Source organism: Lates calcarifer, linkage group LG2 (genome assembly GCF_001640805.2).
Source record: "Lates calcarifer isolate ASB-BC8 linkage group LG2, TLL_Latcal_v3, whole genome shotgun sequence".
NCBI lineage: Eukaryota > Metazoa > Chordata > Actinopteri > Centropomidae > Lates > Lates calcarifer.
The window spans coordinates 352,316-364,250 of record NC_066834.1 but is presented as its reverse complement, the minus strand read 5'-3'; the positions used below and the strand labels follow the sequence as shown (position 1 = coordinate 364,250).

The 11,935-nt window shown below is 43.0% G+C and overlaps 1 protein-coding gene across 2 annotated transcripts; it reads left to right on the top strand.

Moving 5' to 3' along the window:
- The first annotated feature begins 3,184 nt into the window (after window positions 1-3,184).
- Window positions 3,185-10,492, top strand: hnf4b (hepatic nuclear factor 4, beta). Of its 2 annotated transcripts, XM_051073438.1 has the most exons (10): window positions 3,185-3,652; window positions 5,032-5,191; window positions 5,678-5,772; window positions 7,210-7,316; window positions 7,931-8,086; window positions 8,269-8,356; window positions 8,478-8,630; window positions 9,278-9,535; window positions 9,682-9,756; window positions 10,028-10,492. In XM_051073438.1, the coding sequence occupies exons 1-10, from the start codon at window positions 3,547-3,549 to the stop codon at window positions 10,036-10,038; spliced, it is 1,209 nt and encodes a 402-aa protein (XP_050929395.1). In that variant the 5' UTR covers window positions 3,185-3,546; the 3' UTR covers window positions 10,039-10,492. The 2 variants fall into 2 exon arrangements, with proteins under 2 accessions (XP_050929395.1, XP_018538764.1); XM_018683248.2 differs by having other exon boundaries at window positions 3,188-3,652; window positions 9,682-10,492.
- The last annotated feature ends 1,443 nt before the right edge of the window (window positions 10,493-11,935 follow it).

The window sequence follows — 11,935 nt, the reverse complement described above, 5'->3', positions numbered from 1 at the left end:
CCTGTAAAGTTCACTTTGACATGCAGATGTGATGAGTCAAGCTGTTGACAGGAGATGTTAGAGTTTAATGTGCTGTCCTGTAAATTGTCCTGTAATTATTTTGCTGCCTTATGGACTGCAGTTCAGCCAAACCAGCACTGGGTCCCTCTTCAGTCAATAATGAGGGTCACTGTTTCCATTACATTACCCTGTGCTGTTACAGTGTATTCTGAAGTTAGCACAGTTACAATCATCTGCTTCTGCAGCTTGAAGCCCTCTTTAGTCTGCAGTTAACAACATCCCTCAACAGTGCTGTGACAATGGAGCTGCAGAGCGGCAAAGACAAAGCATCTCACCCATCTAAGGGCTGTATGTGTCCATCTGGAAAAGACATTGGAACAAACAGGTTGTGGGGGCAACTGGAGTCTCTCTCTCTCCCTCTCTCTCTCTCAAAATGCCTCCCAGACCTGGTGGTGTCTGTGACAGCCCCTCTCCTGGTGAGCTAGCCTCCATGATGAATGGCCACCTTTCCACTCTTTATCGCCCCACTAAATCATGTGCTTACCATGCTTTTATGACCAATTTTTGCTGCTTTGTTTTACTTTCCCTCCATTTTTTTGAATGAAACTCCAAAGGCTGTGGTTTGTTTTTTTTACGCTGCACATCGTATTAATCTTTCAGGTTTTATCACCGCATTGGTATTCAGGTGCAGATTTGAGATCTAGCCATATTAATCGAATTCACTGAGACAAATGTGTCAGACCTTGTTTGGACTGGAGAAATGCTCTTATCTAAAGAGCAAATACTTCCAGAATATTTCATTTCATTCATTTACTGTTTTCTAACCTCTATCTTTTATGCAGCACTCCTGTCTTTTATACCCACCGAGTAATAACTTGACAAGTAGGCAGGAAAATGTCTATTGTATTGTGTGAAAAGCATAAATAATTCATGTGGCTGAGCGTCACACGTGGAGTTGGACTGAATCCAGAGACTGACAGGGAGTCCGTGTGTCAGGGTGGAGGGCCTCAGAAGAGACCTGCGGTTCCTTCTTGTTTTTTTTTTTTAGTCTTGAGTTATAATAAATCACTAGATAATGGAGTTCTGTGTGTATGAATGGCCTAGTCTTTGTTTTGTTTCTGTCGATAAGTCTTTTCTGTTTTTACCTCACAACAGGTAGTAGTCCCAGGCCAGGTCAGAGTCTTAAACCTCCTACAGACCGTAGAATGAATATTGAATAATATACAAATAATTCTAAGTAAACCCATCATTTGGAATAAATGACCAAACATCTTCAGTGATTTTTTTGAGTGTTACAGTGAAGGTGAATGTCAAACAAATGAAAGACTTAAATATGAGGCACACTGGGACTGCATATAATCAAACAGTGATTAACTGAGGACAATGATAATGTCAATATATAACTAAACTGTGTGTCATTTAATATCACCTAAATAAAATGCTTACATTTATTTGGGTGCCGACTCTTTTTGATGATGCACTACACTAAAGCAAGAAAAAATACTGTTCAGGAACATGCAAATAAATATCAAGTAGATTACACCTATAAAAGTGTTTTATAACTGCCCTGATGATGCAGTGCTTAAATAAGCTTTGACTCCAGCACAGATTAAATTTGAGGCCAGATGTGATGTACTCTGTCTCCCCCCAGTGGACAGAGAAAATCCTGTCTGCTCTATTGTTCTGAATGATGCTCATCTGTGTGGCTGACCTCCTCATCCACAGGGAGTCAGTGAACACCAGTGGTCAACACTGAAAATGATTCTTAGTTGGGATTGATTCATGTAACATTCAGTCTACACAAAATGTGAAGAGTTTAAGTGGTGAAATGAAATGTGTAAGAGCTGAGAGTATTTATAATTTATAGTTAATAGTGTATACTGTTGGTCATGGTATTATTATTGTTATTATTTTGAAGGTGATGTTTTCAGATTCACAAGCCAGATAATCAATATTCATGGGTCATTTTAACCCTTCCCTCTCAGAGCTGAACAGCCCGTTCAGCAGCCATCCTGCGACTTGGAGGTTTTTACGATCTATCAATCACCTAAACAAAGCTCGAGTGTGCGAGACCACTGCCAGGGGAGGTCTGACCTGCGGCCTAGCGTGACATTCAAGGAAGGAGTGCTACTCACCCAGGAAATCCCATTACACCAAAGTATGATGGATATCAGTGCTGGGAAAGCTCATATGTGGTCTGACATATAATTTGTTATAATTTGTATTTTAAAAAATGGTATGACCACGTTCACCTTTATCCCTGTCTTTCACTTTTTCAGAGCTCTGTCTCTACACACACTCTGACTTCTATTCCTAAATCCTGTGTTCATCCATCTTGGATTTGTGTAGAGATTGAGACACTGAACTGGTCATTTTCATGAAGTTAAATGTTAAAAATGTGACTGTGCAACACTAAACAACACTCAGAAGATAAACATGTGCGTGCATCTAGAAAATGATCTTTTTCCTTAGCCTAACGTTGTTCTTTATTTATTTATCTTCTTTTTTTTCTTTTTTGATAGATGCCATTTTTTGTCTTTACCGCAAAGAGAATGAGTAAGAAACAGTTTGTTTCCATTGAATAATCAGTGATTTCACGGTGAATTCTCTTGTTTTCTGAATGGCATTTGTTAAACAGCAGCTGGTATTTATAAGAATGCAGATGGAATAGTTTTGCTGTGCTGTAATGACATTTCTGAAGTTGCAGTGGTGATTGATCAGACAGCAGACATTATCTTGCATACTTGTGTTATCTGAATCAAAGAAGGGTGGGTTAGCTTTAAATGTAGTCGAACTCCAGGGCTGATCAATAACAGCAGAGATATGATGGCATGTGAAGTCTGCATCCATCATGAAACTAAAACAGTCTTTATCAGCATCAAAGGGAAAAAAATGACTTTCCACTGTAAACAAATGTCACCTGTGTTCCCGTAGTATCACTTACCTGAAAACTAGAGGCAAAGGTTAATCACACACTCTTTTCAAAAGTCTCCCCCTCTGTTTGTTTGTGCTGTATCACTCTCCTGTGCTATATTGATTATCCAAGATAAGAGAATATTGTGTAAATCTTCTGCTAAAATTCGATAGAAGACATCCCAGCATGCAACCTTTGGACTTGTCTTTGACTTTATTGACTTTGATGACATTTATTTTCCTAATTAAATGAACCAGTCATGAATATACTGTAACATGTAGGTCGCACATCTTTCTCACAGGTCTTATCTGTTTTTGGTCCTCACAGTGAGTCTCGTTTATCTGTTTCTGAACTCTCCCCTTTATATGCTTTACTGATAAGACACAAGCAAACAGACACTGGGCCAAATTTCAGTGGAGTGGACCATCACAGTTTTTCAACCCAAAAACAAGAGCGTTAGATGGTGAACATCTGTAGAGAGGATCAAGAAGACAAAAACAAAAGCTGCAGACAACTGAGGAAGGAGGAAGGAGGAAGGAAAGGGATCGAGTTTACACATGGGACACCTGTAACCAAGAGAAACTGAGCTGAATCAACCGCTTCCAAAGACCTTACAGAGCCGGATCAGAACCATGAAGCTCACTGGGACCAACCTGAAACTGGAGTGCACTCCCTGCAGCACAGACACTGATCATTTCAACAACATGATGGTGATACCACTGCAGACAAATACAGCAGGTATGATGATAAGATCTTCATCTAAATCACTTATCAGCTGTCACTCCACAGAATGCTGACTTTGTGGCAGAGCCAGTTATTTTGTTGATCTAGAAGAATGTCCTCCCATGGCCTACCAGAGTCCAAGCTCTTTAAATCAGTGGTCTGAAACCGAAGTACACTTCACAGTGAAAAACCAGAGAAAAGCAGCTAATCATTACAGTCTGTAAACTGATCATTCTTGCTTTCTAAAATGATTTTAATAATAAATCAATGATCAGAATAGTTGCAGATTAATTTTCTGTCCTTGGACTAATCGTTTCAGCTTTCTACATAAGTTTACATTCTGATCTTATTTCCTTCACAATCTTATCCTGTGTCATCACTGTAATGAGGGCTCAGTCGAGCTGAGTCAGGCCCTTTCCCTGCACTTTAAATGAAAAAGCTTTACCAACAGAGCGCTCTTCAAATCCAGATAACTGCAAGGCAAATGTCTTCTAATCTCTTAATTCAATCTAACTGATCTTTGACCACAGAAAGCATTTTCCCTGTTAAACTGTAATCCCTCGCTGCTTCATCTCCCTAAACTAAGTATGTAATTTACATACATTATAGCCCAGGGTCTGTACAGTAACAGGCATCAGTGCAGGAACACTGCACCCAGAACGTGTTATTTGACGGTCAGTGCTTTTAAAGAGAGACAATCCTGCAGCAATCAAACACTGGTAAAATGCAATTTAGAGCAACATGGAAGGAGAATTTAAACAGAGCGCCCAATGTAAAATTAGCCAGAGGAGAGTAGTGGACTTTGGCTCGCCACTGACCTCTAACTGCTTTAATTAAATGGGGAGTTTTCTCTTCCTCTTGAGTAATAACTAGCAGTTCTCCTCTGAGGCCACTGGCACTGGCAGTCACACAGAGCAGTGATATTTCTACCTATAACCCCTGCTTTTATTATCGTCTCCACTGCTCCTGCTCGACCTATGAAACAGTGCCCAGGTGATTCGTGAGGGGCCGTGAGTTCCTGACTGAGAAGCTGTGTCTGTGTGCAGGGTTAGTCCTGATCACAGAGATAGAAGATTCATTATGTGTCTTCGTTGATAAAAGGGGTCGTGAGTGATTGTGTCTATCAGGGCGCTGATGTTCTCTCGGCTCTGTGATCTATCTCCGATGCTTGTGAGGCTTCTTAGATCAGGCTCAGACATATTTATTTATTCATTAGCAACCAATGAAAGGGATCCATGTGTTAAAGGTCAGAAAGAATCCCTCTCCTCTGCTGATGCACATCACACGTCTCCCTGTTCAAACTTCTCATCAGGCTTTTTCACTGTAAATCGTACGTCTTTATTTCATCAGTATTAGACAATATTTCATACTGTCTACTGTCTGTTGACTGACAGATTCACCAGCATCAGCACCATCACAGCCTGATGGAGGCAGGGCTCAGTGTTCCATATGTGCAGACAGGGCCACAGGTAAACATTATGGTGCATCCAGCTGTGACGGCTGCAAGGGCTTCTTCAGGAGGAGCATCCGCAACCACCACACTTACAACTGCAGGTGGGTTCCTCCAGAGATACAACTAATCTCTGTTCAACAACACTGTGTTCTTTTTAGATTTAAATATCCACCTACAGATTACATAAATAAAGCTCCTCTTTCAAGTTGAGCTGAAAATTTGCTCCGTGGTGTTACAGTTATCACCCTCTGTATGAGATGTATCACAGAGGAAACTGCACCTACCGAACCAAAAGCAGCCTAAAGGTCACAGTCACTGGGACCAGTCCAGGCATGGAAACAATAACATGTATATAATGACAGGGGACTCTAAATCAATGGTGAGATATAGCTGTAAGGTCCTGTTACTTTCCCGTGTGAGCAGCTGACTGAGGCGTGCGATGACTGCAGATTCTGTCATGTCTTAGCCTACATCAAAAAAACACACAAAATGTGACCAGTTCCTAAATCAGAGAATATTCAGCGTGTGTAACTGTGTCTTCTCCTGACAAATATTAAAGAGGAACTCCACTGATTTTTCTTTTTTAGGTTCAACAGGAAATGTACCGTGGACAAAGACAAAAGGAACCAGTGTCGTTACTGCAGACTACAGAAGTGTTTCAAGGCTGGGATGAGAAAGGAAGGTCAGAGGAAGTGTTTCTACATTCTCAAACAGCTGTCTCTTATTATAATGAAATACATATATATAAATAATTAAACCACAAGAAGCAGCACAAGAGATTCAGATAAATATTCCAAACTTCAAACTTTGCTGTAGACCATTTACATTTAAGACTTGTCACATTTGCTTCTAGGACAAAGGGTGATGAGGGTGGTTTAACAGGAGAGAAGATATTTTTATTTATTTCTTGAGCAACAATGAGTTTGCACTACACCTGTGTCTCTGGCCTTATCTTCCACTGACTCCAACAGATAAGCAGGGAGAAAGAGATGTGATGAAGAGTCTCTGCACATAAATAATTAACATGGCTGAGCACAGGCAACATTTGTTCTACATTCTTCTGGAAAGATGTTGCTCACAGCCTCCTGATGTGAAGGCCAGGGCTGCTGATTAAAGGTTTACTTCACTAATTTGCCAGATTTGCAGAATCACTGTCACATGAAGCCGGAGGTAGAACTACATCATCACACATGACTCCTCCTGCAGCCACTCATTCTATACTCGACCTCTGAAAACTGTTTACTCCCGACCCAGACTTAACTGATGTTCCACACCAGATTCATTTTTGACATTGTCATGCAGCACCATGTCAGCGGAGCGCCTCCTGCTCCCTCTCCTCCTCTAGTTTGATTAACACACTGCTGATTGGTTGCTGAGAGGACAGCTCTGATGACTGATTACTCTGACTCTCAGTCCTGTTGTCTGACTTTGTAAAGCCATATTGGAATCAGTCTGAGGCCTTCCAGATTGCTCTGTTTCTAATGACTCTCACAGAGGGGTCATCAACATGTGATGCCCCCCCCCCCCCCCCCCCCCCCCCCCCCCCCCGCTAAACATAATCCACACCATCAAGCATCCAGGCGTCCACACCCACTTCTTATTGTCAGCTGTAAATGTAAGAAGCTGCTGTCAATATCAGAATGTCAAATCAAGTTATATCAAACCAGAAAAGGCCGATGTGACTGGATTAAAATGTAATGCTGGTCAAATGTAGATGAAATGTCTTTTTTAAGATTTGATTACAGAGAACAAGATGTACTTTTCCATCCATTCACATCACCTCTCGTCAGCTCCCCAGTTATTTCACATTTCATTATTCCATCCTACTTCACATCCTGAAATAGAGACACTTGAATCTCCAAACAGAAGGAGACTTCAGGGGGTAGGAGTTTTTTCTCTAATTTTAGAAGTACCCAGCACTTGGCATGGCTAACACTGGCATGAACAGCAACTTCAGTGTCACAGAGGATAGAAGAACCTTGTGGAGGCAAAGAGTAGGTCTTTTCTTTCAGAACATGTTTGTAGCTGAAGGTGAGTTAAAAAAAATTGGAGAGCAGGACTGATGTCTGGAGAAGCCAAGGAAACTCTTTGATGGCTCTTTCCTCTCTTTAATCTCCAGCTGTTCAGAATGAGAGAGACTGCATCAACAGTCACAGAGCCAAGGGACAGACAGTGGGCTCTCTGTCCATCAGTGTGCTCCTGCGGGCAGAGGCCAGCGCGCAACAGGTAAAAAAAAAACAACTCTGCTGCTCGAGGCCTCGGGTACAAAGTTCTGCGACAGAAAAAGGACACTTTCTCATACGTGCCAGCCAAGGGATATTTCTGGAAATCATGTTGATGAAGGTCAGAGACAAAGAGGATATAAGTTACATTTTAGACAGGCAGCGATTAAATTCTGCAAAGGTTCTAGCTGTAGGCTGGATTCACTTACTCCTTAGAAATGACAAAATTGCCGAGGGACTCCATCTAATCACAGCCCCTTTAATTGCACCACTAGATCTGGGATTGTGTGCCGATGTTCAATTACTTTCAAATGAATAATAACAACCAGATATAGGAAGGAGGAATGCACAGGAAGAAATTAGATGACTGGTAAAAGAGCTGCTGTAGTTTCTGTCACACTGGTCATCATGTGGTTTCCATCCAGCTCTGTTTACCATCACAAACCTCTGCTATCTGCTTCATCTTGCTTGAATCTTCACAGCACTCACACACCTATCAGCATCACCCCCCCTTCATCTCCCTCCCACACACACACTCACACACCTTCCTCTCAGGTTCATTCCCACATGGCAGCATCACCTGAGCCCACTGTGAACTCACACTGCTGCTGCTCTCAGTTCCCAGCGCTGCTCTCACCTCAGAGTCACGACATCAGCACCAAGAAGACGGCCGGCGTGGGAGACGTGTTTCAGTCCATGAAGCAGCAACTCCTCCTGCTGGTGGAGTGGGCAAAACACATCCCTGAGTTTTGTAGCCTCCCATTAGATGACAGGGTAACTTTTCACACTACCAGCTGATTTACACCTGTATGAGCAGTGACTGACTTTAATGATGGTTTAATGAGTGTCTCAGTTCAGGGTGATGCTTTGGGCGACTATTCATTAAAGCTGTATATGACCTGAACCCTGTGTCTGACTGTCTGTCTGTCTGTCTCTGTCTGTCCGTCTGCCTGCAGGTGACCCTGCTTCGAACCCACTCTGCAGAGCATCTTATTCTAGGAGCAGCAAGACGTTCTCTACCTTACAACGATCTCATTCTTCTAGGTAGGACAGATACAGCTGGTTCTGTTTCATTTCATCATTCAGTCATGTCCTGAGGATCCACAGTAATCTTCCTGTTAAAGTCTCTTGCCTATGAATAGATGTGTTTCTGTTTACTGAGCAGGCAACGACTTTGTGATCCCCCTGAGAGGTGCACAGATAGAGGTGTCCAGAGTGGCCTTCAGAATCCAGGAGGAGCTGGTCAAACCTCTCAGAGAGCTGGACATCACAGACAAAGAGTTTGCCTGCCTGAAAACCATTGTCTTCTTTGCCCCAGGTCAGTCTGATCAGTCCATGAGAGGGCGTCTGCAGACTGCCGCCTGACCTCATCCATTACACCAGACACAGAATAAGTTATTTTGATGTTCTCTCTTGGATCTGTTTGTTTTCTTGGCCTTTCTCAGGTGTAGTTTAGTCTGAGCGGTCTGGCCTCAGAGTCTTTCAGGGAGAGTTTCTAATAATATCAGGATGTGGTGAATTTCTTGGCAGTCAGGCAGAGGTGGCTGCCTGCTGAACTTAATGGCCCGTTTACCTGAGGCAGTAGCAGCAGAGGCCCGAGGAACCAAAGCACCTGTGGACTGAATAATTCAACTCTGCCACACAGAAAAAATACTAAAATATTTGTATTTTATAACACAAACTTTCTCAACCATCCTGTGAGAAAGTTTTAACTTTACTCTCACTGAAAAACCACAACTGTATTCCTTTCAGTTATTCTCATTATCTCCTGTTGTAGACGTCTGCACATAAACAGGACTGGAGGAATTACAGCACAGTTAGGCCATATCTCTTTATTCCAGTCTGTTTCTCACTCAGCAGTCGTATTAATGTTCAATATGGATAAATCCCTGACCTTCTCTCACTCACTGTTACAGTGTACTCTGTCCCCTCTTAAATATATGTCTTCTTACCTTGGCCTCGCAGACTGTCCGGGTTTGGAGAGTCCTCAGCTGGTTCGACATCTGCGTTTCCAGGCCCAGCTGCTGCTGGAGGAAGCCACCAGTGAGCAGCGGGGAAGGTTTGGGGAGCTCCTGCTGATCCTGCCCTCCCTGCAGAGTGTAGCCTGGCAGATGGTGGAGACTCTGCACTTAGCACAGCTGCTGGGCGAAGCCAGAATGGACAGCCTGCTGCAGGAGATGCTGCTGGGAGAGGGAGCCAAAACAGAACACGGAGCGTGTACAGGTAGGAGACACTGCTGCAAGACATGGACAGTTTGTTAAACACTGAACTGCTCCGAGCAGAAACAAGCATTTCCATCATGTAGTAGTACATTCATGCTGAGTTCTACTGCTGACAGTTTGTTCATCCAGTCTCTCCTCTTCCTTCAGGCGACGGCAAGACTCAAGACCAGCAAAGATCTTCACCTCCAAACTTCACCTCCATCATCTCTCACGTTCCAACATGTGAGCTCTCACAAATCAACCTTCAACAGTTCTGAACATGTATCTGCTCATAGCACAGCGTGGGTTTATTTTTTAGACGTTTTTATTCCACACAGTCATCAAGCCTGTTTTCCATCGAACAACAACTGCCTTCACCTCAGTGTTCAGTGGGCCTCACCTGACACTTGTTTTCATGGAACTGAAATTTATTGATGGCCACTGTACCCATATGTGCTAAATGCCACTGCTGATGTCAGCCAGTCTCACACAGCTCTTCCTGCTGCCCACACAGACTGGCACTGAGGTGCACAGACGTGAGCCCACGGCATACCACAGATACCTGTTCACACTGAGAAACACGTCAAGGAGCGACAACTTCACCAAGGAGCTGAGGGGGGTTATGAGTTGTGGACAGAACACACACTAACATATACACGCCGCACACACACATGAAATCATACAGACAGACAAAGAGCAGTCACCAGACTGATGCTATAATCATTCTTCACATATCATGTAAATCACTGGGTCAATAACATTCAGCACAGGACTGACACATGCAAGCAGGTTAAGATTCCACTAACTACACTAGGAACTACATTTAATTAACACATTACACTGTGCTTGGTTTGCATTTAAAGCTAAAGTGCAAGAACCAACATGTGTCAGCAGAGGGCACAAAAAGCCTGTTCACCAATATAACGTGTTGGCCCCTGTGAGTCGAGATTTTCTTTGTAAATAAAAGTCTTGGCTCATGTTTGTGTGGTCAAAGATCTTCTTCAGGAAACACTGGATATTCTCTTTGGAGCTAAAGACGCCATCTGGCAGAAACCTGCGGTGTTTTCCTACAAGAGCACAGGTTGTAGAGACAGCGTCCACCCTGAGGATCAGTTCAGGATCTGGATGTTTTGAGGGATGAGGGGGCTCAGACGTGCTGAGGCTAAGAGAGGCTGCAATGATTCAATATCACTTGATGACAACAGTATGTTCTGCATAATGAAAACCTTTCTCTTTCTAACTTCTCTGTTTGTTTTCATATCTTAATTACTGATTCCTACAAAAGCAGAGAGAGAAATCCATCCTTTATTCTTCCCTGAAGTCAGTGGCAACTGTATCAACAATAGTGGGTATAATCCAAACAACATACTGCTCATTAGTTCCTCTGTTCTGAAGACGGAGCGTTCAAGCTCTCTGTAAAAATATCATGCATCACAGAAATCAGGTTAGCTAAATAGTGACGTGCTGTTTCCATCTGTGATGGTATCAGGTCGGTGACATTTCACTTTACCCAATCAGAGGAGGAATCACTGATGCTGAAAGAAGTTATGTAACATTATATAATCCCATAAAGCTAAGGACTTCAGTGTAATGAGGAAAAAAAGCTTCTTCTCCACAGACGCTGGAAGTCTTTTCAAAGTTTACGTTTCCCTGACAGTATATACAGAATGTGTACAGCACACAGTATACTCCTACAGACCAGCCAGAGACCCTGTGGGACACTGTGGAGGTCAGCATGGAGCAGGGCGATGGAGACACATTCTTCACCTCCAGGCATTTTTCAATAAACAAATGAGACAGCAGTTCATCACACAGACAGAAAATCTGAGGACCTAAGTCACATTTTTAACTCCTCAGTGTTAGTGTTTTGTTACATCCTCTTTGGTTTACTCCAAAACCCAAAGACATGCAACTCAGCTCCAAACTGCAGCTAAAACATGAGTGCACATTTTGTGTTGTGCTCAGTAGAAGCAGAAATAGATTCCCAGTCATCATGATGCCCAAACTCAGCTATTAATAAACAGGCAGAGCCAAACAGAGGGAGCAGTAACGTATGGATCTGTTAGTAAAACTGACCTTTTCCTGACTCACATGAATGAGTTTCTCTCAGTCTCTCGGTCAGAGAGGTTGCAGAGCTGCATCCTCCTGCTGAACTGAGCTGATGTGATTTTCCTACTGTCGTGTGCTACTACTCAGTCTACAGACTCCTCCTGGATGAAGAAGACCAACCTTATAGATGCACTGATTGTAAATCATCCCGTGTCATCAGACTGTCCACACTGAGCTCTGTCTGTCTGAGATTTAGGTTAAGAGATGTGTGTGGACCTGGATTCACCATCAGCAGCAGAGGGAGGACAGGAAGGTAAAACCCCGTCACTGTTTTGTCCTGTAGGAGGAAACTTGGAAACAACAACAGGACTGG

Coding starts and splice junctions, on each gene's coding strand:
- hnf4b (XM_018683248.2), top strand. CDS start 3,547: ATGAAGCTCACTGGGACCAACCTGAAACTGGAGTGCACTCCCTGCAGC. Junction 8,087..8,268: donor GCCTCCCATTAGATGACAGG/GTAACTTTTCAC, acceptor GTCTGCCTGCAG/GTGACCCTGCTTCGAACCCA. Junction 8,631..9,277: donor CATTGTCTTCTTTGCCCCAG/GTCAGTCTGATC, acceptor TTGGCCTCGCAG/ACTGTCCGGGTTTGGAGAGT.